The sequence below is a fragment of the Pristiophorus japonicus genome, chromosome 17 (genome assembly GCF_044704955.1).
Source record: "Pristiophorus japonicus isolate sPriJap1 chromosome 17, sPriJap1.hap1, whole genome shotgun sequence".
In the NCBI taxonomy this organism is placed as follows: Eukaryota; Metazoa; Chordata; class Chondrichthyes; family Pristiophoridae; genus Pristiophorus; species Pristiophorus japonicus.
Genome location: NC_091993.1, coordinates 7,717,656 through 7,745,189, shown reverse-complemented (window position 1 = coordinate 7,745,189; position 27,534 = coordinate 7,717,656). Strand labels below are relative to the sequence as shown.

Below are 27,534 nucleotides of genomic sequence, written 5' to 3'. Positions count from 1 at the left end.
GACCATGTGTCGCGAACATGATATTGAGATTCTCTATGGTTGTCGTGGACGTACTGGATAACATGATTATGGATTCTATCCACTTCGAATAAGCATCCACCACCACTAAAAACATCTTGCCCAGGAAGGGACCTGCAAAATCTACATGGACTCTGGACCATGGTTTGGATGGCCATGACCACAGAGTCAGCGGCGATTCCGCTGGTGCTTTGCTGAGCTGCATGCAGGTGTTGCACTGATGCATGCATGCTTCCAGCTCAGAATCAATTCCTGGCCGCCATCCGTGAGACCTGGCAATGACTTTCATCATCACTATGCCAGGATGTGTGCTGTGTAACTCACGCACAAACTTCTCTCTCCCTTTCTTAGGCATTACAACTCGATTACCCCACAATATGCAATCTGCTTGAATAGATAGATCGTCCTTGCGACGAATGTACGGTTTGGCCTCCTCGCACATCTGCTTAGGTATGGCAGACCCATCCCCTTTGAGGATGCAACCCTTTACCACCAGTAATATCGGGTCCTGGCTGGTCCAGGTATTAACTTGTTGAGCCTTGACGTCACTCACAAAAGCATCCATGATTAACATTAAATCTGTCGATTGTGGCACTTCCACCTCCGGTGTGGACAACGACAACCGGCTCAAGGCATTGGCACAATTCTCTGTGCCATGTCTGTGGTGAATGACATAATCATAGGCAGATAATGTCAGCGGCCAACTTTGGATGCGGGATGAAGCGTTGGTATTGATACTTTGCTCTCGGAAAACAACTAAATGAGCGGCTTGTGATCGGTCTCTAATTCGAACCTCAGACCGAACACACACACTAAAGCTTCTTTTTCTACCATACTGTAGGCTCTTTCTGCTTTAGACAAACTTTTGGATGCATACGCGACAGGTTGAAGTTTCCCCGACTCATTGGCTTGTTGTAACACGCAACCAATTCCATATGACGATGCGTCACAGGCCAAAACTAAATGTTTACATGGGTCATAATGTACCAGCAGCTTGTTCGAGCAAAGTAGATTGGTGGCTTTCTCGAAAGCTCTGTCTTGCGATGCGCCCCACACCCAGTTGTTGCCTTTTCTCAATAGCATGTGCAGTGGTTCAAGTAAGGTGCTCAATTTAGGTAGGAAGTTACCAAAGTAGTTGAGTAGACCGAGGAACAAACACAGCTCTGTCACGTTCTGTGGCTTGGGTGCATTCTTGATGGCTTTGGGTTTCACGTCAGTAGGTCTGATGCCATCAGCGGCAATTTTCTTCCCGAGGAATTCGACCTCCGGTGCCATGAAGACGCACTTCGAGCGTTTAAGTCTGAGTCCCACTCTGTCCAAACGCAGTAGAACCTCTTCCAGGGTGTTCAGATGTTCCTTGGAGCCACGATCGGTGATCAGGATGTCACCTTGGAACATGACGGTTCTGGGAACGGACTTCAGTAGACTTTCCATATTCCTCTGGAATATTGCTGCTGCTGAGCAAATTCCAAATGGGCAACTGTGGTAAATAAACAGTCCTTTGTGCGTGTTAATGCACGCAAGTCTCTTCGACGTCTCGACCAACTCCTGCGTCGTATAGGCCAACGTCAAGTTCAGTTTTGTGACGACTTCCCTCCGGCTAGCAAGTCATCAGCCTTCGGTAACGGGTACTGATCCTATTTCGAAACCCTGTTGATCGTAGCCTTGTAGTCGCCACAGATTCTGACTGTGCCATCACTTTTTAGCACAGGAACAATGAGGCTGGCCCATTCATTAAATTTGACCAGTGATTTGATCCCTTCACGCTGGAGTCTGTCCAGTTCAATTTCGACCTTCCCCCTCATCATTTACGGCACTGCCCGAGCTTTATGATGGACAGGTCTTGCATCTGAGTCCACGTGGATCTGCACCTTAGCTCCCGTGAAGTTGCCGATACCCGGTTCGAACAGCGAGGGGAACTTGCTCAATACTTCCTCCGACGACAACGCCTTTATGTCATTCCAGTCGCATCTGATTTTCTCCAACCAGCTCCTGCCGAGCAGCGTTGGGCCATTGCCTGGAACAATGCACAGCACCGTTATATGACACGTTAATTTGTGCACTGCCAATCACCTTTATCAGTTCTTTGGTGTACGTGCGCAGCTTGGCGTTAACAGGGCTCAGCCTGTGCCTCACAGTCTTAGTATCCCACTGCTTATTAAATGCCCTCTCATTCATGTTAGATTGACTCGCCCCTGTGTCTAGTTTCTTCGATACCGGTATCCTGTTAAACTTCACATTAATCCAAATTGGTTTACCCTTGCTTATGAAAGAGTACAGTCCATACACTTCCTCCTCTGGCATCTCGGATTGCGTATCCGGGTCCGCGCTACTCTGACTCTCATCCTTCACGTGGTGTGTCGCAGCTCGCTTGCTCATCTGTGGACACTTGCGCTGTAGATGCCCCACTCTCAGACAGCCTTTGCAACTATATTGCTTAAATCGGCACTGCTGGTGCCGATGATTTCCCCCACAACACCAACACGGAAAAGTCGGATACATTCCCGCTGGCGGACTTTGGGCAGCCACAGGTTTTGCGAACACAGCCGGATAGGCCCTGCCATGTGCCGCTCTGCCGAACGCCGAATCATTCGCGAACACAGCCGGATAGGCCCTGCCGTGTGCCGCTCTACCGATCGGCGAATCAATCACATTTACAGTACTTGCCAAGGTTCGGTTCTTCACCGCTATTTGCTTTAGACTCCTGTCCGTCGTCACACATGATTGAGTGATCTGAATGGCCCTTTTTAAATCCAACTCCTCCACCGCCAGAAGTTTGCACAGGATCACCTCGTGGTTGATACCAATGACAAAGAAGTCCTGCAGCATGTCTGCCAACACCTTGCACGATCCCGCTAGACGTCTCAGGTCGGCAATGAATTCCGCCACACTCTGGCCCTCCGATCGAAAGTGTGTATAAAACCTGTATCTTGAGATGATGATGCCGTCGTCTGGCTTGAGGTGCTCCCGTACCAATGTACACAACTCCTCATACATTTTCTCTGTTGGATCACTCGGCATGAGTAGAGTCTTTATCAGACCATAGATCTTCGAACCGCACACAGTGAGGAATATGCCCCGTCACCGATCTGCATCATCGACCCCCTTCATTTTGTTGGCCACGAAGTACTGGTTCAAACAGCTCACAAAGTCTGCACAATCTTCTCCCTCCACGAATCGCTCTAAAAATCCAATCGTGCTCATTTTGCAAACAAAGGTTCTTGTATTCTCGTCGCCAAATGTTATGTATGCAATAAAGTTCAAACTGAGTACTGTTTAACTAAACAAGGTACAACCTTGCTTCTGCTTTATTTTGCCCCAAAAGTGCCTGACTCACCAAATGTCTGGCCTTTTATACCTGAGCAGCACCAGTGCATAAGGGATGGGATTACGGAGACGTGGCTCCAGGATGATCAGGTCTGGGAACTCAACATCCAGGGGTATTCAACATTCAGGAAAGATAGAATAAAAGGAAAAGGAGGTGGGGTAGCATTGCTGGTTAAGGAGGAAATTAAGGCAATAGTTCGGAAGGACATTAGCTTGGACGATGTGGAATCTATATGGGAAGAGCTGCAGAATACCAAAGGGCAAAAAACGTTCGTGGGAGTTGTGTACAGACCTCCAAACAGTAGTAGTGATGTTGGGGAGGGCATCAAACATGAAATTAGGGGTGCGTGCAATAAAGGTGCAGCAGTTATAATGGGTGACTTTAATATGCACATAGATTGGGTTAACCAAACTGGAAGCAATACGGTGGAGGAGGATTTCCTGGAGTGCATAAGGGATGGTTTTTTAGACCAATATGTCGAGGAACCAACTAGGGGGGAGGCCATCTTAGACTGGGTGTTGTGTAATGAGAGAGGATTAATTAGCAATCTCGTTGTGCGAGGCCCCTTGGGGAAGAGTGACCATAATATGGTGGAATTCTGCATTAGGATGGAGAATGAAACAGTTAATTCAGAGACCATGGTCCAGAACTTAAAGAAGGGTAACTTTGAAGGTATGAGGCATGAATTGGCTAGGATAGATTGGCGAATGATACTGAAGGGATTGACTGTGGATGGGCAATGGCAGACATTTAGAGACCGCATGGATGAAGTACAACAATTGTACATTCCTGTCTGGCGTAAAAATAAAAAAGGGAAGGTGGCTCAACCGTGGCTATCAAGGAAAATCAGGGATAGTATTAAAGCCAAGGAAGTGGCATACAAATTGGCCAGAAATAGCAGCGAACCCGGGGACTGGGAGAAATTTAGAACTCAGCAGAGGAGGACAAAGAGTTTGATTAGGGCAGGGAAAATGGAGTACGAGAAGAAGCTTGCAGGGAACATTAAGACGGATTGCAAAAGTTTCTATAGATATGTAAAGAGAAAAAGGTTAGTAAAGAGAAACGTAGGTCCCCTGCAGTCAGAATCAGGGAAAGTCATAACGGGGAACAAAGAAATGGCGGACCAATTGAACAAGTACTTTGGTTCAGTATTCACTGAGGAGGACACAAACAACCTTCCGGATATAAAAGGGGTCGGAGGGTCTAGTAAGGAGGAGGAACTGAGGGAAATCCTTATTAGTCGGGAAATTGTGTTGGGGAAACTGATGGGATTGAAGGCCGATAAATCCCCAGGGCCTGATGGACTGCATCCCAGAGTACTTAAGGAAGTGGCCTTGGAAATAGTGGATGCATTGACAGTCATTTTCCAACATTCCATTGACTCTGGATCAGTTCCTATGGAGTGGAGGGTAGCCAATGTAACCCCACTTTTTAAAAAAGGAGGGAGAGAGAAAACGGAATTATAGACCGGTCAGCCTGACATCGGTAGTGGGTAAAATGATGGAATCAATTATTAAGGATGTCATAGCAGTGCATTTGGAAAGAGGTAATATGATAGGTCCAAGTCAGCATGGATTTGTGAAAGGGAAATCATGCTTGACAAATCTTCTGGAATTTTTTGAGGATGTTTCCAGCAGAGTGGACAAGGGAGAACCAGTTGATGTGGTATATTTGGACTTTCAGAAGGCTTTAGACAAGGTCCCACACAAGAGATTAATGTGCAAAGTTAAAGCACATGGGATTGAGGGTAGTGTGCTGACATGGATTGAGAACTGGTTGTCAGACAGGAAGCAAAGAGTAGGAGTAAATGGGGACTTTTCAGAATGGCAGGCAGTGACTAGTGGGGTACTGCAAGGTTCTGTGCTGGGGCCCCAGCTGTTTACACTGTACATTAATGATTTAGACGAGGGGATTAAATGTAGTATCTCCAAATTTGCGGATGACACTAAGTTGGGTGGCAGTGTGAGCTGCGAGGAGGATGCTATGAGGCTGCAGAGCGACTTGGATAGGTTAGGTGAGTGGGCAAATGCATGGCAGATGAAGTATAATGTGGATAAATGTGAGGTTATCCACTTTGGTGGTAAAAACAGAGAAACAGACTATTATCTGAATGGTGACAGATTAGGAAAAGGGGAGGTGCAAAGAGACCTGGGTGTCATGGTACATCAGTCATTGAAGGTTGGCATGCAGGTACAGCAGGCGGTTAAGAAAGCAAATGGCATGTTGGCCTTCATAGCGAGGGGATTTGAGTACAGGGGCAGGGAGGTGTTGCTACAGTTGTACAGGGCCTTGGTGAGGCCACACCTGGAGTATTGTGTACAGTTTTGGTCTCCTAACCTGAGGAAGGACATTCTTGCTATTGAGGGAGTGCAGCGAAGGTTCACCAGACTGATTCCCGGGATGGCGGGACTGACCTATCAAGAAAGATTGGATCAACTGGGCTTGTATTCACTGGAGTTCAGAAGAATGAGAGGGGACCTCATAGAAACGTTTAAAATTCTGACGGGGTTAGACAGGTTAGATGCAGGAAGAATGTTCCCAATGTTGGGGAAGTCCAGAACCAGGGGACACAGTCTAAGGATAAGGGGTAAGCCATTTAGGACCGAGATGAGGAGAAACTTCTTCACCCAGAGAGTGGTGAGCCTGTGGAATTCTCTACCACAGAAAGTTGTTGAGGCCAGTTCACTGAATATATTCAAAAAGGAGTTAGATGTAGTCCTTACTACTAGGGGAATCAAGGGGTATGGTGAGAAAGCAGGAATGGGGTACTGAGGTTGCATGTTCAGCCATGAACTCATTGAATGGCGGTGCAGGCTAGAAGGGCCGAATGGCCTACTCCTGCACCTATTTTCTATGTTTCTATGTTTCTATGTTTCTATGTGCGTGCTGCTCAGTGGCCTCCAATAATGACACCATCTGGTGGCTACAAACAGCATGTATACATGACAAAAATATATATAAAAACTCGAAAAAAGTAATAATGCAGTCAATGCAAAAAGGCTTATAATGATCCTTACTCATTGTTCCATAGATCCAAAGATGTTGCACAAGTTGATGATTGAAGATCCTCTGCAGCTGGTGCGTTTTGATTTTAATCCAGTTCGAAAAATAAGTGTCTCCACAAACCACAGAGAAAGAAACTCTCTTAAGAATCGCTATGTCAATTACCCACCACTCAGCATGTGGGCAGATTGGATCCTAGAAAGTATCCTTAACAAATCTCCAGTCACCTTTGTTATTAAAGTTTTTGCAAAATTAATTTCATTAACAGTGTTTTTTAGTTTCTGCAAAAGGAAAAGTTTGGATGGTAATACTGTCTCACATGATCTGTGTCCAGGAAATTGACTGGCTATATGAAATCTCATGTATGCCTACTGTCACATCGCCATCTAACATAATCATTAAACGTCCAGCTGAGAGGGAAGGCAAGGCCTTGGATTAAAGCTTCATCTAAAAGATGCACTGAAGCGACAGCCTAGATTATGTGTTCATGTCTCTGGAGTGGGACCTGAGCCCACAACCTTCTGCCTCAGAACTGAGCCAAGGCTGATGATATTGCTGGATGCTATGAGGTACTTGACATGTTGGGGCTACTTAGCCCAGCGACAACTACCTGGGGAATACCGAGAGAGTGTGAAGTGGAGCATAGGTTAGAATGCTGCCTTCTTGACAAATCCTGAAACAAAGACCGAACATTTCTCCAGGTGGCACGTTGGGGCGGGAGACCAGGGAGGCCGGATTTCCTGCAGGCCCTGCCGCCTTTAATCACAGGGCCTGATTTTCATGTGAGGCCTCAGATTCCCACCCACAGCCAGCCAGCTTGAGAGACCCCAGCCAGTCCAGAGGAGGAATCGCAGCGAGGGGGGGGGGGGATCGGGGATTGGTGGGGGGTGATCGGGGATTGGTGGGGGGTGATCGGGGATTGGTGGGGTGTGATCGGGGGATTGGTGGGGGGTGATCGGGGATTGGTGGGGGGTGATCGGGGATTGGTGGTGGGGGAATCGGGGATTGGTGGTGGGTGATTGGGGATTGGTGGTGGGGGGAATCGGGGATTGGTGGTGGGGGGAAATCGGGGATTGGTTGGGGGTGATCGGGGATTGGTGGGGGGTGATCGGGGATTGGTGGTGGGGGGAATCGGGGATTGGTGGTGGAGGGAATCGGGGATTGGTGGTGGGGGGATCGGGGATTGGTGGGGGGTGATCGGGGATTGGTGGGGGTGATCGGGGATTGGTGGGGGGTGATCGGGGATTGGTGGGGGGTGATCGGGGATTGGTGGGGGGTGATCGGGGATTGGTGGGGGGTGATCGGGGATTGGTGGGGGGTGATCGGGGATTGGTGGGGGGTGATCGGGGATTGGTGGTGGGGGGAATCGGGGATTGGTGGTGGGTGATCGGGGATTGGTGGTGGGGGGAATCGGGGATTGGTGGTGGGGGGTGATCGGGGATTGGTGGTGGGGGGAATCGGGGATTGGTGGTGGGGGGTGATCGGGGATTGGTGGTGGGGGTGATCGGGGATTGGTGGGGGGTGATCGGGGATTGGTGGGGGGTGATCGGGGATTGGTGGGGGGGGGGGATCGGGGGATTGGTGGGGGGGGGGATCGGGGATTGGTGGTGGGGGGATCGGGGATTGGTGGTGGGGGGGATCGGGGATTGGTGGTGGGTGATCGGGGATTGGTGGTGGGGGAATCGGGGATTGGTGGTGGGGGAATCGGGGATTGGTGGTGGGGGGTGATCGGGGATTGGTGGTGGGGGAATCGGGGATTGGTGGTGGGGGGTGATCGGGGATTGGTGGTGGGGAATCGGGGATTGATGGTGGGGGGGATCGGGGATTGATGGTGGGGGGGATCGGGGATTGATGGTGGGGGGAATCGGGGATTGATGGTGGGGGGGATCGGGGATGATGGGGGGGGGATCGGGGATTGATGGTGGGGGGTGATCGGGGATTGGTGGTGGGGGTGATCGGGGATTGGTGGTGGATGTGGGGGGGGATTGGGGATTGATGGGGGGGTCGGGATTGTTGGGGGGGATTGGGGATTGGTGGGGGGGATTGGGGATTGGTGGGGGGGGATTGGGGATGGTGGGGGGGTCAGGGATTGTGGGGGATTGGGGATTGGTGGGGGGGGGTCGGGGATTGGTGGGGGGGATGGGATGGTGGGGGAGGATTGGGGATTGGTGGGGGGGGATTGGGGATTGGTGGGGGGGGTTTGAGGATTGGTGGGGGGGGTCGGGGATTGGTGGCGGGGATCGGGATTGGTGGGGGGGGTCGGGGATTGGTGGGGGGGTCGGGGGATTGGTGGGGGGGGTCGGGGATTGGTGGGGGGGGTCGGGGATTGGTGGGGGGGGTCGGGGATTGGTGGCGGGGGATCGGGGATTGGTGGGGGGGGTCGGGGATTGGTGGGGGGGTCGGGGATTGGGTGGGGGGTCGTGGATTGGTGGGGGGGGTCGGGGATTGGTGGGGGGGTCGGGGATTGGTGGGGGGGTCGGGGATTGGTGGGGGGGATCGGGGATTGGTGGGGAGGGGAGTGGGGGATTGGTGGGGGGGTCCGGGGATTGGTGGGAGGGGGAGTCGGGGATTGGTGGTGGATGGGGTGGAGATTGGGGATTGTGGGGAGGGGTTGGGGATTGGTGGGGGGGGGGGAACCTGGAATTGGTGGGGGGATGCATAGGGGTAGTAATCAGGGAGGGACATTGGTCGGGGTTGTGGGGGGGTGGATTCGGGGATTGTTGCGGGGGGGGGGTCGGGGAACGCAATGGCCAAGGCTCGTGGGATGGGGCGGGGTGGCAGTCGGGTATCCCAAAAGGGGGGGGGGGGGTGGTAAGCTGACCATTAGCACGTTGGGGGGGGGGGGGGGGTGGTTGACCGGAGCGTCAGCGGGGGGGAGGGGGGGGGTGTGGATTGATGGGGGGGGGGGGGGCGGGTCGGGTGAAGAGGATCAGAGCTGCCATTGGAGGATTGTGGCTGCCCACAGCATCATCGGTACGGTGTGGAGAGGCTCATTGTGGGGATCAGAAGGCAATCGGAGGGCTCGTGAGGGGGTCTGCAATCATGGCGGTCGGTTAGATAGAGACCGTGGATTTAGGAGGAAGGTATAAAGCCACCTGCCTCCTGGGTGTTGCAGTCCCTGCCTCGGTTTAACTGCAGGCTTTCATAAATTGTGTGAAACTTGTCTACGTGCAGTTAAATTCTAAACGGAGCTTGATAAAGAGGCTTCCGGCCTGATTATAATATTATAATATGGAAGTGGGTTGGTCACCCTGCCTCCCGCACCCCCCCCCCCCAGCATCCTGTCCCGCACCCCCTCCCACATCCCGTCCCAACCCCCCCCCGCATCCCGTCCCACCCCCCCCCCGCATCCCATCCTGCCCCCCCCACATCCTGTCCCGCACCCCCCACATCCCGTCCCAACCCCCCCCGCCTCCGTCCCACCCCCCCCCGCATCCCATCCTGCCCCCCCCCACATCCTGTCCCGCACCCCCCCCACATCCTGTCCGCACCCCCCCCCACATCCTGTCCCGCACCCCCCCCGCATCCCGTCCCACCCCCCCCCCCCGCATCCCATCCTGCCCCCCCACATCCTGTCCCCGCACCCCCCACATCCTGTCCCGCACCCCCCCACATCCTGTCCCGCACCCCCCCACATCCCGTCCCAACCCCCCCCCGCATCCCGTCCCACCCCCCCCCCCGCATCCCATCCTGCCCCCCCCCACATCCCGTCCCAACCCCCCCCCCGCATCCCGTCCCACCCCCCCCCCCCCGCATCCCCCCCGCCCCCCCCGCATCCCATCCTGCCCCCCCCCCCGCATCCCGGCCCGCACCCCCCGCATCACATCCCGCCCCCCCCCCCCGACATCCTGTCCCGCCCCCCCCCCCCCCCCCACATCCCGTCCCGCCTCCTTCAAGACTGGAAATGTATAGGTTGGAGGCCAGGGATCAGGTCAGGAATCCCATTTTTAACATTTTAACTGCCCCCACGCTCCAAACTCACTTGTTTTTGGGGGGAAATTCCGGCCAAAGCATACAGCAAAATGAGTCACATGGTATTGTATTGCAACGTATGCTTTGGTGCGAGTGAATGCCAGAGTGCTGTTTCCTATGGGATGCTGCACCAAGCTTATATTTGATGTGCCATTGGCATACATTGTAAAGTGAGATTGCTAAAATAGCTAAATGGTGAGCAGTCTTATCATAGAATCATAGAACGGTTACATCACAGAAGGAGGCCATTCGGCCCGTCGAGCCCATGCCGGCTCTCTGCAAGAGCACTTCGGCTAGTCCCACTCCCCCGACCTTTTCCCCGTAGCCCATCTTGTTCTCCTTTTTGGAAACCAGCAAATTGCTTTCTTACCTGTTCAGTGTATTTACCTTTTCGGCAACCTCTGTCAAGGCTGCTCTTGATGGGAAGGTGACCCTCCCCCACCCCGCCACAGCCAAATATGACCACCCTTCTGTGAAGGACGTTCTGTCACCACAGCTTCAAAGTTGCATCTCCAAAACTGCAGATCACCTTCTTTGAGTTGGTGGATCCATTTCTCCCGGCCCAATATTAGGATAGCTTTACGGGTGACCAGCAGCCCTTTAAGAGCCGTTGCGATTGGCTAGCCTACCCATTGATCCCAGTACACCAAATGCATCATCCAACCAGGAGCACCACAACATTATGCTCATTGGCTAAACTCACACTATAATGGAAGGTCAAAGAGAAACATTCCTGTCGGCATGGCAACAGGACTACAAAAGCACCCCCACACTGGGATGCTTGCAACTTTTTTAATGCTATAAGTATCTATTTTACCTTTCCCAATGTATTAAAGTCGAACTTCTTTTTAGAAAGGTACAGTACTTTTGAATACGTTGCTTGAATAAAGTTTTAATGAATGATTTAAAAAAGGAGGCAGACAAAAAGCAGTAAACTGTAGCCCAGTTAGCCTGACATCTGTGGTTGGGAAAATGTTGGAGTCCATTATTAAAGAAGCAGTAGCAGGACATTTGGAAAAGCAAAATTCAGGGCAGAGCCAGCATGGATTTATGAAGGGGAAGTCATGTTCGACAAATTTTCTGGAATTCTTTGAGGATGTAACGAACAGGGTGGATAAAGGGGAACCAGTGGATGTGGTGTATTTGGATTTCCAGAAGGCATTTGACAAGGTGCCACATAAAAGGTTACTGCACAAGATAAAAGTGCACGGGGTTGGGGGTAATATATTAGCATGGATAGAGGATTGGCTAACTAACAGAGAACAGAGAGTCGGGATAAATGGTTCATTATTGGGTTGGCAACCAGCAACTAGTGGGGTGCCGTAGGGATCAGTGCTGGGACCCCAACTATTTACAATCTGTATTAACGACTTGGAAGAAGGGATTGAGTGTAATGTAGCCAAGTTTGCTGATGATACAAAGATGGGAAGAAAAGCAATATGTGAGGAGGACACAAAAAATCTGCAAAAGGACATAGACAGGCTAAGTGAGTGGGAAAAAATTTGGCAGATGGAGTATAATGTTGGAAAGTGTGAGGTCATGCACTTTGGCAGAAAAAAATTGAAGAGCAAGTTATTATTTAAATGGAGAAAGATTGCAAAGTGCTGCAGTACAGCAGGACCTGGGGGTACTTGTGCATGAAACACAAAAGGATAGTATGCGGGTATAGCAAGTGATCAGGAAGGCCAGTGGAATCTTGGCCTTTATGGCAAAGGGACTGGAGTATAAAAGCAGGGAAGTCTTGCTGCAGTTATACAGGGTATTGGTGAGGCCACACCTAGAATACTGCGTACAGTTTTAGTTTCCATATTTAAGAAAGGATATACTTGCTTTGGAGGCAGTTCAGAGAAGGTTCACTAGGTTGATTCTGGAGATGAGGGGGTTGACTTATGAGGAAAGGTTGAGTAGGTTGGGCCTCTACTCATTTGAATTCAGAAGAATGAGAGGTGATCTTATCGCAATGTATAAGATTATGAGGGGGCTTGACAAGGTGGATGCAGAGAGGATGTTTCCACTGATGGGGGAGACTAGAACTAGAGGGCATGATCTTAGAATAAGGGGCCGCCCATTTAAAACTGAGATGAGGAGGAATTTCTTTTCTCGGAGGGTTGTAAATCTGTGGAATTTGCTACCTCAGAGAGCTGTGAAAGCTGGGTCATCGAATAAATTTAAGACAGAGATAGACAGTTTCTTAATCGATAAGGGAATAAGGGGTTATGGGGAGCGGGCAGGGAAATGGACCTGAGTCCATAATCGGATCAGCCACGATCATAATAAATGGCAGAGCAGGTTCGAGGGGCCAGATGGCCTACTCCTGCTCCTATTTCTTATGTTCTTATGTTCTTATGATAACATAGAAAAATGTAATCCCTTTAGGAAGTCATTAGTGAAATGCTTGGCTAATAATAATGATACCACTGAATCGTAAGAATAGAGTGTATTAGTCTTTTTTCTCTGTCCCATTATTTAGACGTCTCCTTAATACTATTTCCCTAAATATGACCGATATTTTGAGTGGAATTCAGTTGATTAGTGGGTTTGGGAAAAATATCCTGTACATTTTCCTGATCAGAGGCAACCAGGTGCATTTTTCAGAAACCTTATTCTGTATCTCATTATCATCAACACTATTGTATTTGGTGTATTAGCAGGTAAGACAAAACTCCTTCACTGTATGCGAGAAATATGCAATACAGAAATAATAAAATGGTTTGACAACCAGTTAGGTTATAATTGGAATTACTGCACCTTCCAAAGGGCGTGATAATTTTAACTATGACCGCCTTGGCAATATACACATCGATAATGTTAATCTTTATAATTCCATAGAAACCCTTATACGTATCTGTGAGCCAGGAATAAGAATTTGGAATTCATTTCAGATACGGAGAAGCCACTGCTGAAGTTAGTAGACTGACATTGTTGCAGGGTGGGGACCGTTAAATTGTTAAAAATGGGATTCCCAACCTGATCCCGCCTCCAACCCGCCCATTTCCGGTTCTGACGGAGGTGATACGGGGCGGGACAGGGTGGGAGGGCGGGAAACAGAAATTCATACTAAGGACCTGGAGCACAAGTAAAATTGCTCTAAATTGCTTACATCCATTTTTTGTTCTGTACTATAAATGGAGAGGAGTCATCACTGTTGTGAAACACCCTCCTCGTCATAGACTACCAAGAATCAGATACAGCATGATGTCAAAATGTGATGCGCGGTCTTCCGTGAAGTGACCGGGAGAAATCCTCTTCTCCACGCTGCTGTGAGCAAGATTGCTCAGACAGTTTTATGCAGTTTAATTTCAGACCTTACTAATATGGTGGCATTTCAGTGTTTTATTTTATCAGCTGTCCACAACCTTCCAGAGGTACTTATAAAGCTTTGAAAATACCAGCTTTGTGATAAACCATGTTCCACGGCATGCATGCAACGAGACACATTTATGGAAAATTTCAAAACTTATTAAAAACTGGCTTAGGGCACGTACTGTGAAATAAATGCAAAGTTGTATTCTTGCAGCATTTTGGGCAGAGTGTATAACTACAGGTAGCCATTTTATTCGCTTTGATAAGTTGCTGTTATAACGCTATGATATATGATACTTCCTCAGATGTCGCTGTCAAACCAGGACCAAAGTTTTCTGCCATAACGACAGTGTTAGTGATAATTGACTGGTGCATCCTCTCAGTCTTGATGAGTGAAATCATACTCAGGTGGCTTACCGGTTTTATAAAATTTTGGAGCAGCGGCTGGAATGTGTTTGACTTGACTGTACTACTCACGGTAAGAAACGCAGGGGCTGAAATTGAGCCCCACCCCAAACGGGGAGCACGGGCCTTTTTTTTTAAAGGTTTTCTCCACCCCTAATCCATGGGGCGGAGATACGACAGAAATTCTGATCTCAGAAAATGTTTCCCCAGCGGTGCGATGCAGTGTTCCAGGCGTGGGTGGGGCACAAGTGCCTTTCGGTCGGGTCGACCGCCCATCCCAGTCATCAGCGTCGCACAGATGACAACACGACCGGGGCCATGCTGCGTCACGCTGACACGTCACGACATCCCTCCCCTTCGGTTAGAGGGGAGGGCCACTGCAAACTCTGCATGGGGTTCAGTTAGGTCCACTGGGCCACCAGGGTGTGGGGGAGGGGGGATGGAGGGGCTGGGTTTTGGCCAGGCCTGGCACCCAAGCAGGAGTGCCAGGCTATCTGTTGGTGGCCCAGCCGAACCCGTGGACAACCGTTATCGGGCTGACCCGGCAGTCGGCCGATAACTAAAATAAAATGGCCTCCGCGGCAGTGCGCCCTCCCCTTTAAGGGCGGACGCGCTGCCCATCTACACACAGCTCACTGCCGGGAAAAGCTGTCGGGGGCAACGACCGGCAGCCGCTCCACTTCCACGGGGCAATTTCCTGTGGGGCAATTTCCCGTGGGGCAATTTCCCGTGGGGGCATTTTCTTGCACAGGATGGACAGGGGGTCTGTGTCTGCCTGAAGGGGCGGGAAGATTGGCGGCGAGGTAGCGATTACCGCTGCAAAACCCAGATAGGGCAATTCAGAAATGGTCCTTACGCCGCACCGACTAGGCGGAGAGTCATTACCGACCGGTGGTCATGGCTCTTAAAGAAAGGGGCAATTTCGGCCCTGCAGTCCAGATCAAATTCTTTAACTCTCCTTCCTCTTCCATTTAAATAGCAGCTTGCTTTGTTAAGCCTGCTTCTGATGCGCTGCAGTGTTGCCTTTGGAAATAAAAGTGCCAATGGCCCTCTCGATCATTGCCGGGGCCTCTCTCACTCAATGCCTGTGCTAAAATATCTCCATGCCAAGATCTCTTACACAGTGCCAGTGTCTCACTTACTTTCAGTGTCAGTTACAGTTTAAGCACCATTAACATCTCACGCCCATAGACTGTGCTATGGATACAGGTAGGTGGACATAGATAGATAGATAGACAGACAGACAGACAGACAGACATAGATAGGTTGGTAGACAGACCAACAGATATAGACGGACGGACAATCGTTCATCCATCCCAAAGGATCCTTAAGTCCTCCCATTTCACATTCTTGAAAGCTTCCAGCTTTTTGTCTCTCCTATTTGACCTGAAAGTTTATTGCACATGTTGTCCATTTTTTGTGTCAAGAATTTTCTGATAGTATACCTAAATTTGCCTTTTATTAGTTTGTGCCATGTCCCCTTTTCCCGTTTTCACTATTGAACAAAGCAATATTCTCAACTTACCTTTTTCCATTCCCTTAGCTCTTTTATATAACTCTATAAAGTCATCTTTCAGAGACACCTTCTTTCCAGGTTGAAAAGCCCAAGCTTCTTCAGTCTTACCTCAGAACTCACGGGGCAAAATTGCCCCTCTCCCCGATTGGGGATGGTAACCTTCTGGGGCTGGGACTTTTATCGGCCACCCCTGATGCGGAATTGGACCGTGCGCTCCTCAAAGGAAGCGGAGCGCTGTCTGCTTGGAGGGGTGCTCCCAGGGTGGCAGCCCGGAATGCTAGGACAGCCGGGACAGCGCCCCCAAACCTCCAGGGCAATATCCCCTGCCCCGGGCAAAAACGCCATTGCACCCTGTCAGCACCCCCCGGAGGCACTAATGGGGCTATAAAAAGGGACAATTTCAGCCCATCAGACCTTTGACATAGAGGTCAGCCTTGTGGTTATTCTTTGCATAGCTTCCAGCACGTGAATGTCTCCCTTGTGTCTCGGTAACCAGAAAAGAACATAATGTTCAAGGTGTGTTCTTACTGGTTTTGTTGATATCTGCTCTGCATTGGTTGAACATGTTTAGTGTTGAATCTACTAAGACTTCAAAAGCCTCTTTTGGCTTGACCCTTTGCTATCTCATTTGTGGAGTATGTGTCACTTATTGGGCCCAAGTTTCCACATGATTTGCGCCTGATTTTTAGGAGCAACTGGTGGAGAACGGACTATCTTAGAAATCGCAATTCTCCACATTTTTTTTTCTGCAGTTCTAGTCAGGTAGAACAGTTCTACTTTAGAACAGAATTTTTTCTTCAAAAGGGGGCGTGTCCGGCCACTGACGCCTGATTTGAAAGTTTCCACAGTGAAAATGTACTCCAAACTAAAGTAGAATGGAGCAAGTGAAGATTTTTGTAGAACTGAAAAAACCTGTTCTATACATTAAAAAATCAGGCGCAGGTTACAAATTAGGCGTCCAGAACGAGATGGGGGAGAGGGGGGGGGGGAAGGGAACTCATTAAATTCTACAATCAATCCTTATTTATACTTCTACAAATATTATACAAATAAATCCAACCTGAATAAACATTTATAAGCAAAGAAAAGATTAAATAAATCATCTTCCTACCTGTGTGAAAGTGCTTCAGCCATCGTTCGAAGGAAACTGCCGTTTGTTGCCGCGGAGGGGAGGGAGGGGAAGGAGACAGCGGCTTGTTGCCGCGGAGGGGAGGGAGGGGAAGGAGACAGTGAGAAGGGACGCCTCAGTGCTGATGTGCTGATGGCAATGTGCTTTTATTAAAAAATGTTCAAAAATTAAACAGCTACAAAGAACTACAAAAATGGCCGAGTGCCAATGTTTTCTTCACACTGCGCGTGCGTGAACGCTCCAACGCGCACGCGCAGTGTTGCCGGCAGGAAAAAAACTAATTTAAATAGTACCCGCCCCCTCCCACTTACAAAATCGGCGCGAGTGTAGGCTCCGCCCCCCCTGGGCGCCGCGCCAAACAGACAAGGAGCTGCAAAGCGCTCGAGAATAGCGCGTTTTTTTTCTGGCGTCATTTTAGGCGCGAAAAACGGGCACCTAGCTCGGAGGGGCGCCCGTTTTTTATCCTGTGGAAACTTGGGCCCATTATTTCTATCTATGTGCAGAACTTTACATATGTCTACATTAAATTTCAATTTTTCTGCCCATATATTATCCATCTCATTCTGTAATTTCTAAACTGCCTCTTCCAAGTTTACTGCTCCTCCTATTTTGACCACTTTGCATTGAATTTCTGAAAACCAAGTTATTTCTATAATTTAGAAAAAATAGTGCTCCCATGGTCACCCTACTTAATAATTACTCCCATCCCGATGAGTTCTTTATGTTTTCTACCCGTTGGCCGTTTTTTTCTTCATTCCCAGGGTTCACCCTGAATCTCCACTGCTTGAAATTAAACTTTTGGATGGAATTTATCAACCGCCTTTTGGCACTCAAGGTACAACATTGGACTTCCTTCCCACAGTCCACTTTGGCTGTCACTTCCTTGAAGAAGTCGAGGAGGTTTGTCAGGCAGAATCTTCCCTATCTGAATCTACTGTTCACTGGGTTACTATTCTACAGATAATCCTCAACTTTACTCCTGACAATGCTACATGGAATGAAAGAATGACTAATGGGTCTGCAGTTGCCTGTGTCTGTTTTGTCCCCTTTCTTGAATTAAAAATGTTTCCAATCTACTGGTACCTCACTCGTGTCTAGTCAGTCAATAATGACTATCAGTTTCTTACAAATCTCCTCCCGAGTCTCTCTCAATATTGTGGGATTAAAAGCTATTTACAATCTATATTAATGACCTAGATGTAGGGACCGAGTGTAATGTATCCAAGTTTGCTGATGATACAAAGCTAGATGGGCAGTAAGCTGTGAGGAGAATAAAAAGTGTCTGCAAAAGGATATAGATAGACTAAGTGAGTGTGCAGGAAGGTGGCAGATGAAGTATAATGTGGGGAAAGGTGAGGTTATTCACTTTGGTAAGAAGAATAGGAAAACAGAATATTTTTTAAATGGTGAGAAACTTTTAAATGTTGGTGTTCAGAGAGATTTGCATGTCCTTGTGCAAAAAACACAGAAAGCTAGTGTTGTGTATCTGTAAAGCATGCACTCCCATGTTCCGCCACCAGGGAGCGCACCCCTGAAATCCCAAGGGATCCCAGCATCCCTTGGGAGCACTGTATATAAGCCGGCCCCTAAGGCCCGTTACTCACTCTGGAGTGTCTCAATAAAGACTGAGGTCACTGTTACTTTAACCTCCCTGTGTGCAGCCTCATCTGTGTTAGGAACACAACAACTGGCGACGAGTACACGAATCCAATGCAAAGATTTAGCAAACTGTGGGCATCCTGGAGAAGTTCTCGGAGGGTGAGGACTGGGAAGCCTATGTCGAACGGCTAGACCAGTACTTTGTAGCCAACGAGCTGGATGGAGAAGGAAGCGCTGCAAAAAGGAGAGCGGTCCTCCTCACGGTCTGCGGGGCACCGACCTACAGCCTCATGAAGAATCTTCTGGCTCCGGTGAAACCCACAGATAAGTCGTATGAGTTGCTGTGTACACTGGTTCGGGAGCATCTTAACCCAAGGGAGAGCGTGCTGATGGTGAGGTATCGGTTCTATATGTACCAGCGATCTGAAGGTCAGGAAGTGACGAGTTACGTCGCCGAGCTAAGGCGACTTGCAGGACAATGTGAGTTTGATGGCTACCTGGAGCAAATGCTCAGAGACTTTTTTGTACTGGGCATTGGCCACGAGACCACCTTACGAAAACTTTTGACTGTAGAAACACCGACCCTCAGCAAGGCCATTGCGATTGTATAAACGTTTATGTCCACCAGTGATAACACCAAACAAATCTCTCAGCACACAAGTGCTAGCAATGTTCAAAAATTAACAGGAACTGTGTTTGCGACCAGAAAGGTACAGGGCAGAAACCACGAGTCTGCAACTGCCAGCAGGCCTCAGGTGACTCAGAGTCCGCAACAAAGGATGAATGCAAGGCAATTCACACCGTGTTGGCGTTGTGGAGGCTTCCATTCAGTATATTCATGCTGCTTCAAAGGGTATGTTTTCAAGAGCTGTGGAACAATGGGGCACCTCCAACGAGCTTGCAGACGAGCTGCAAGCTCTGTAAAACCTGCTCACCACCACGTGGCAGAGGAAGATCGGTCCATGGTGACTCAAAGCAATTTCGAGCCTCAGCGAGAGGAGGCAGATGCTGAAATACTCGGGGTGCACACATTTTCGGCGAAATGTCCACCTATGATGCTAAACGTAAAATTGAATGGCTTACCCGTAGCCATGGAACTGGACACTGGCGTTAGCCAATCCATCATGAGTAAAAAGATGTTTGAGAGACTGTGGTGCAACAAGACTCTCAGACCAGCCCTGACCCCAATCCACACAAAACTGAGAACGTACACCAAAGAGCTCATCACTGTCCAGGGCAGCGCCATGGTCAAGGTCACCTACGAGGGCACGGTGCATGAACTGCCACTCTGGATTGTCTCGGGCGATGGAAGGAGCTGGCTGGGAAAAATCTGCTGGAACTGGGATGACATCCGATCGATATCACATGTCGATGAGGCCTCATGTACCCAGGTTTTTAACAAATTTTCTTCCCTTTTTGAGCCAGGCATTGGAAACTTTTCCGGGGTGAAGATGCGGCTCTACTTGGTCCCAGAGGCACGACCCATTCACCACAAGGCGCGAGCGATACCTCACGTGATGAGGGAGAGAGTGGAAATCGAGCTGGACAGGCTGCAACGTGAGGGCATCATCTCCCTGGTGGAATTCAGCAAGTGGGCCAGCCCAATTGTTCCAGTATTCAAAAGTGATGGCACGGTCAGGATTTGCGGCGATTATAAAGTAACTATTAATCATTTCTCGCTACAGGACCAATACCCGCTACCTAAGGCAGATGACCTATTGGCGATGCTGGCAGGAAGCAAGACGTTCACCAAGTTCGACCTGACTTCAGCCTACATGACGCAGGAGCTGGAGGAGTCTTCGAAGGGCCTCACCTGCATCAACACACACAAGGGATTGTTCATCTACAACCGTTTGGAATTCGGTCGGCCGCAGCGATCTTCCAGAGAAACACAGAGAGCATACTCAAGTCAGTATCACGTACGGTGGTTTTTCAGGACGACATATTGGTCACGGGTCGGGACACCGTCGAGCACCTACAAAACCTGGAGGAGGTCCTCCAGCGACTGGATCACATAGGGCTGCGGCTGAAGAGGTCGAAATGCGTCTTCATGGCAACAGAAGTGGAGCTTTTGGGGAGAAAAATCGCGGCGGACGTCATTCGGCCCACAGACGCCAAGACAGAGGCTATCAGGAACGCGCCCAGGCCACAGAACGTCATGGAGCTGCGGTCGTTCTTGGGACTCCTCAACTATTTTGGTAACTTCCTACAGGGGTTAAGCACCCTCTTAGAGCCCCTACATGTGTTATTGCATAAAGGTGAGAACTGGGTATGGGGAAAAAAACAAGTAATTGCTTTTGTGAAAGCCAGAAACATTTTATGCTCCAACAAGCTGCTTGTATTGTATAACCCGTGTAAAAGACTTGTGCTAGCATGTGATGCGTCTTACAACAAGCTAACGTTGCGGGGAAGTTGCAACCTGTTGCCTATGCTTCCACGAGCTTGTCTAAGGCCAAGAGGGCCTACAGCATGATTGAGAAAGAGGCATTAGCGTGTGCGTTCGGGGTAAAGAAAATGCATCAGTACCTGTTTGGCCTCAAATTTGAGCTGGAAACCGATCACAAGCCCCTCATATTCCTGTTCGCTGAAAACAAGGGGATAAATACTCATGCCTCAGCCCGCATACAAAGGTGGGCACTCGCGCTATCAGCGTATAACTATACCATCCGCCACAGGCCAAGCACCGAGAACTGTGTGGATGTTCTCAGTCGGCTACCATTGCCCGCCACGGGGATGGAAATGGCGCAGCCTGCAAACTTGTTGATGGTGGCGCAGCCCACAGACTTGTTGATGGCCATGGAAGCATTTGAAAATAATAAGTCACCTATCATAGCCCGCCAGATTAGGACTTGGACCAGCCAAGATCCTCTACTATCCCTCGTAAAAAAGCTGTGTACTGCATGGGAGCTGGGCCAGCATCCCCGTTGAAATGCAAGAGCAAATCAAGCCGTTCCAGCGGCGAAAGGACGAGCTATTCATTCAGGCAGACTGCCTGTTGTGGGGTAACCGCGTAGTGCTACCCAAAAAGGGCAGGGAGACGTTCATCTCGGATTTCCACAGCACACACCCGGGTATAGTAATGATGAAAGCGATAGCCAGATCCCACATGTGGTGGCCTGGTATCGACTCTGACTTACGAGTCCTGTGTACGGCAATGCAGCGTGTGTGCTCAGTTGAGCAACGCGCCCAGAGAGGCACCACTAAGTTTGTGGTCCTGGCCCTCCAGACCATGGTCGAGGATCCATGTCCCTGTGAGTGAGTGTGGTCGGGATCTATTGGCCAACAGGAGGTGTGATAAGCGGCTTTGTAGGGAACTTCCTTGGATTCTGAGCATCCCCTGTTTGATTATCTGCACTGCTCGTTCCACCTGGCCATTTGAGGCTGGCTTGAACGGTGCTGTTCTGACATGGTTGATTCCATTGCCTGCCATGATGTCCTGGAATTCAGTACTTGTGAAGCACGGGCCATTGTCGCTGACCAAGGCGTCTGGTAGACCATGGGCGGTGAACATTGCCCGTAGACTTTCTACCGTGGCAGAGGATGTGCTTGAATTGAGAATGTCACACTCAATCCATTTGGAGTAGGCGTCTACTACAACCAAAAACATTTTTCCCATGAAAGGACCTGCGTAGTCCACATGGATGCATGACCATGGCTTGGCGGGCCAGGACCAGGGGCAAAGGGGGGCTTCCCTGGGTGCGTTGCCCAGCTGAGCACACATGTTGCACCTGCGAACACAAAGTTCCAGGTCTGCATCTATCCCTGGCCGACAAATGTGTGACCTGGCAATTGCCTTCATCATGACAATGCCCGGGTGCTCATTGTGAAGTTCTCTGATAAACACCTCTCTGCCCTTCTGGGGCATGACTACTCGGTTTCCCCACAGTAGGCAATCGGCCTGAATCGAGAGTTCATCCTTGCGCCGAAGAAATGGTTTAAACTCCTCAGGGCATGTCCCGTACGTGACTGCCCAGTCCCCATTCAGAACACATTTCTTAACTAAAGACAGTAGCGGCTCTTTATTTGTCCAGACTTTAAATCTGACGGCTGTCACAGGTGAGCCTTCGCTTTCGAAAGCTTCAACGGCCATGACCATCTCAGCATCATCCTCAGTTGCCCCCTCAGTGGTGGCTAGTGGGAGCCTGCTGAGTGCATCGACACAGTTCTCAGTGCCCGGTCTGTGCTGAATTGTGTAGTCATAGGCAGCTAACGTGAGTGCCCACCTCTGTATGCGGGCCGATGCATTCGCATTTATGGCCTTGTTGTCGGCCAAAAGGGACGTTAGGGGTTTGTGATCTGTCTCCAGCTCAAACTTCCTGCCAAACAGGTACTGGTGCATTTTTTTTACTGCATATACACATGCAAGCGCTTCCTTTTCTACCATCCCGTAGCCCCTTTCTGCCCAGGACAGACTTCTGGAGACATAAGCTACCGGCTGTAACTGACCATTGGCATTCACATGCTGCAACACACAACCGACCCCATAGGACGACGCATCGCACGTTAAAACTAGTTTCTTACACAGGTCATATAATGTTAACAGTTTGTTGGAGCATAACAAATTGCGTGCTCTATCAAAAGTCCTTCCCTGGCTGTCCTCCCAGACCCAATCGCGACCTTTGCGTAGGAGCACGTGTAACAGCTCCAACAGCGTGCTCAATTTGGGAAGAAAGTTGCCAAAATAGTTCAGGAGCCCCAGGAACGAACGCAGCTCCGTTGTGTTACGGTGTCTGGGTGCTCTCTGGATCGCTTCCGTTTTGGACGCAGCAGGTTTGATCCCGTCTGCTGCTACGCTCCTTCCAGGAATTCTACCTCTGGAGCTAAGAAGACGCACTTCGCCTTTTTCAGTCGCAGCCCTACCCGGTCCAGTCTGCGTAGCACCTCCTCCAGGTTGTGAAGGTGTTCTCCAGTATCGCGACCCATGAGGAGGATGTCGTCCTGAAAAACCACCGCCCTTGGAATCGACTTGAGGAGGCTTTCCATATTTCGCTGAAAGATCGCGGCGGCCGAACGAATCCCGAACGAACATCTGTTTTACTCAAACAACCCCTTGTGTGTCGTGATGGTGGTCAGCTTCTTCGATTCACTCGCCAGCTCTTGGGTCATGTAAGCTGAGGTCCGGTCCTATTTTGAAAAAAGTTTGCCACCGGATAGCATCGCAAAGAGGTCCTCCGCTCTCGGTAGCGGGTACTGGTCTTGGAGTGACACCCGATTGATGGTGTCCTTGTAATCGCCACATATCCTGACTGACCCATCCACCTTGAGCACCAGCACAATCGGGCTCGCCCAGTCACTGAATTCGACTGGCGAGATGATGCCTTCCCTCAGCAGGCGGTCCAATTCGCATTCTACCTTTTCCCGCATCACGTTCAGTACCGCTCTGGCCTTGAGGTGTACTGGCCTGGCTTCCAGGTTTATGTGAATCACTACCTTGGTCCCCATGAAAGTGCCAATGCCGGGTTGAAATATGAGTCAAATTTGTCCAGGACCTGTGAGCATGATACTCGCTCCACAGAAGAAATTGCATTGACATCGTCCCATTTCCAGTTCATGACAGCAAGCCAACTCCTCTCCAGTAGTGTGGGACTGTCCCCTGGGACAATCCAGAGTGGCAACATGTTCTCCGAATCTTTGTGGGTCACGACTACCATGGCGCTGCCTAGCACCGGAATGATCTTCTTTGTATATGTCCGTAGCATGCGTCAATCGCAATAATTTTGGCCTCCTGGCCTTGGACACCCACAACCTTTCGAACTGTTTGATACTCATCAGGGACTGGCTGGCCCCCGTGTCTAGCTCCATTAATACTGGGATGCCATTGAGGAGCACTTTCACCATTATCGGTGGCGTCCTGGTATATGAACTGTACATGTGCTCCACATGAACTCGCTGAACTTCAGCTTCCAGCGATTTCCCCCAGTATTCATTTGGCCTTGTAGGGCTTACATCGGGCCCGTCCTCCTCGTACATCAACCTGGCTGCAGGCTTCCTGCACATACGCGCCAAGTGACTGCTGACGTTGCAGTTTCTGCAGGTATATTGCTGATACCTGCAAGCTCTGGCTGGGTGTTTGCCTCCATACCTCCAGCATGAGCTAGAGGCCCCATTGTTGGAAACTAAAGGTCCATTACTAGTCGATCGTCTCTGACTATCTCTGTAACTGTCCTTAAGCGCACCATTAACAGGTGTTGATGGCACCATTACTGGCCACATTGTCCATTGCGATGGCATGAATTGTCGTTCAGCTCGCCATTGTCTCTGTTGAAATCCCCCTTTGGGTTCGACTACATGCTGGTGCATGTCCGATTGCCCTTGTCTGCCTAGAGAACTGTATGCCACGTTAACAATGTTGGCTCCCTGGTCGTTTGCTACATTTGAGCCAAGATTTTTGCCATAAATCATTCTGGTCTCTTCCTCCCCTGAGATAATTATCTGGGCTATCAGAGCCGCCGCTTCCAAGGTCAAGTCTTTGGTCTCAATAAGTTTCCTGAAATCCCCAACGTGCCCGTTGTCCTCAATAAAAAAGTCTCGCAGCATCTCCGCTCTGCATGCATCTGGGAACTTACATAGGCTCGCCAGTTGCCGGAGATCTGCCACGATGTCTGGAACGCTTTGCCCTTCTCGCCGCCAGTGCGTGTAAAACCGGTGTCTCGCCATGTGCATGCTGCTCGCCGGTTTAAGGTGTTCCCTGATCAACTTACTGAGCTCTTCGAACGTCTTGTCCGCCGGCTTCTCTGGCGCTAGAAGGTCCTTCATCAGGGAGTATGTCCTGGATCCAAACACCGTCAGGAGATGAGCCCTGCGTTTGTCGGCCGGATCCTGTCCCAACCATTCCTTAGTGACAAAACTTTGCTGTAGTCTCTCAATAAAGTCGTCCCAGTCATTACCAACACAGTACCTCTCTTCTGTGCTGTTAGTGGCCATGCTCGCATGGTTTAAATCCCAGTTTCTCGTCGCCAATAATATGTCCTTACTATACAGTATAAATGCACACGACGCCCATACTTGAGAGAAGGTCACTCTGTGACCAGTTACCTTTATTACCAAGACCACAAGGGACTGAAGGTGGGTGGAGCTTCCTCTTTTATACCGGAAAGTCCAGGTTAGGAGTGTCTCCCACAAGTTCGCCCCCTGTGATCAATGTTCTCAAGGTGTATAAGTTAGGTCAGCTTTATACATGGGTTACAATGATAGTTAAATACATGACAGAATTGTTTACTGTTGTTTCGTCTCTGCTGCAATGCTTTTTTTTCCTAAGTTTTCTCTTTGCTTTCTGATCATTCTTTAACATGTTTCTTCATTTTCTTATATGCATCTTAGTGAACCCCTTTCCCCTTTTCCTTCCAGGATTAGTAGCAGCTATTTGTTTCAATTGAATTTGTTTTGTTTATCTACTCAGTGTCATGTTTGTTTAGTCTGAGCTTGTTGGTTTTAAGGATGTATTTATCCTTTATGCTCAGGATTATATCTTTGAAGGAGTTCCATTTGTCTCTACCCTAGTTGTTGAGCAACTAATCCCAATTTATTTCCTTTAGTTACATAAGAACATAAGAACGTTAGAAATAGGAGCAGGAGTAGGCCATACAGCCCCTTGAGCCTGCTCCACCATTTAATACGATCATGGCTGATCTGATTATGGACTCAGGTCCACTTCCCTGCCCGCTCCCCATAACATCTTATCGTTTAACAAATGTCTATTTCTGTCTTAAATGTATTCAATGTCCCAGCTTCCACAGCTCTCTGAGGCAATGAATTCCACAGATTTACAACCCTCTGAGAAAATAAATTTCTCCTTATCTCAGTTTTAAATGGGCGGCCCCATATTCTAAGATTATGCCCTCTAGTTCTAGTCTCCCTCACCAGTGGAAACATCCTCTCTGCATCCACCTTGTCAAGCCCCCTCATAATCTTATACGTTTTGATAAGATCACCTCTCATTCTTCTGAATTCCAATGAGTAGAGGCCCAACCTACTCAACCTTTCCTCATAAATCAACCCACTCATCTCCGGAATCATCCTGGTGAACCTTTTCTGAACTGCCTCCAAAGCAAGAATATGCTTTCATAAATATGGAAACCAAAACTGCACGCAGTATTCCAGGTGTGGCCTCACCAATACCCTGTCTAACTGTAGCAAGACTTCCCTGCTTTTATACTCCATCCCCTTTGCAATAAAGGCCAAGATTCCATTGGCCTTCCTGATCACTTGCTGTACCTGCATTCTAACCTTTTGTGTTTCATGCACAAGGACCCCCAGGTCACTCCCAATGTACTGCAGCACTTTGCAATCTTCCTCCATTTAAATAATAACTTGCTCTTTGATTTTTTTCTGCTAAAGTGCATGACCTCACACTTTCCAACATTATACTCCATCTTCCAAATTTTTGCCCACTCACTTAGCCTGTCTATGTCCTTTTGCAGATTTTGTGTGTCCTCCTCACACATTGCTTTTCCTCCCATCTTTGTATCATCAGCAATCCCTTCTTCCAAGTCGTTAATATAGATTGTAAATAGTTGGGGTCCCAGCACTGATCCCTGTGGCACCCCACTGGTTACTGATTGCCAACCCGAGAATGAACCATTTATCCCGACTCTCTGTTTTATGTTAGTTAGCCAATCCTTTATCCATATATTACCCCCAACCCCGTGCACTTTTATCTTGTGCAGTAACCTTTTATGTGGCACCTTGTCAAATGCCATCTGGAAATCCAAATACACCACATCCACTGGTTCCCCTTTATCCACCCTGTTCGTTACATCCTCAAAGAATTCCAGCAAATTTCTCGAACATGACTTCCCCTTCATAAATCCATGCTGACTCTGCCTGACTGAATTATGCTTTTCCAAATGTCCTGCTACTGCTTCTTTAATAGTGGACTCCAACATTTTCCCAACCACAGATGTTAGGCTAACTGGTCTACAGTTTCCTGCTTTTTGTCTGCCTCCTTTTTAAAATAGTTGTTCCATCATTTCTTTGAATTTAACCCTTTTAAATTTATCGACTGACTTCTGGTCTTGGGTATACCCGACCAATGGATCATGTTGAACTTGATCATTCTGTGGTCGCTGTCTTCCAGAGTGTTCCTATTTGTTACTAGGGGCATTAGTGAATACCAGGTCACATTGAGCACTGCCTTTCCTGGCTGCCTTGACACACGTTACATTTATCGACTCTGACTCTAAACCACTCGAGTTTTTCCCAATTTATATTTGGGTTGATTGAAAAAACAGTAAAATAACTTGTCTCTTCTCACATACCCTT

The 27,534-nt window shown here is 49.2% G+C and overlaps 1 protein-coding gene across 2 annotated transcripts in view; it reads left to right on the top strand.

Moving 5' to 3' along the window:
• LOC139228112 (cation channel sperm-associated protein 2-like) overlaps window positions 1-27,534 on the top strand; it is a 64,111-nt gene that overhangs the window by 10,569 nt on the left and 26,008 nt on the right. For both annotated transcript variants that reach the window (XM_070859295.1, XM_070859296.1), the window contains 3 exons: window positions 6,378-6,551; window positions 12,904-12,972; window positions 13,930-14,102. In XM_070859295.1, the coding sequence (XP_070715396.1) occupies window positions 6,378-6,551; window positions 12,904-12,972; window positions 13,930-14,102 (416 nt within the window). The remainder of the gene's footprint in view (window positions 1-6,377; window positions 6,552-12,903; window positions 12,973-13,929; window positions 14,103-27,534) is intronic.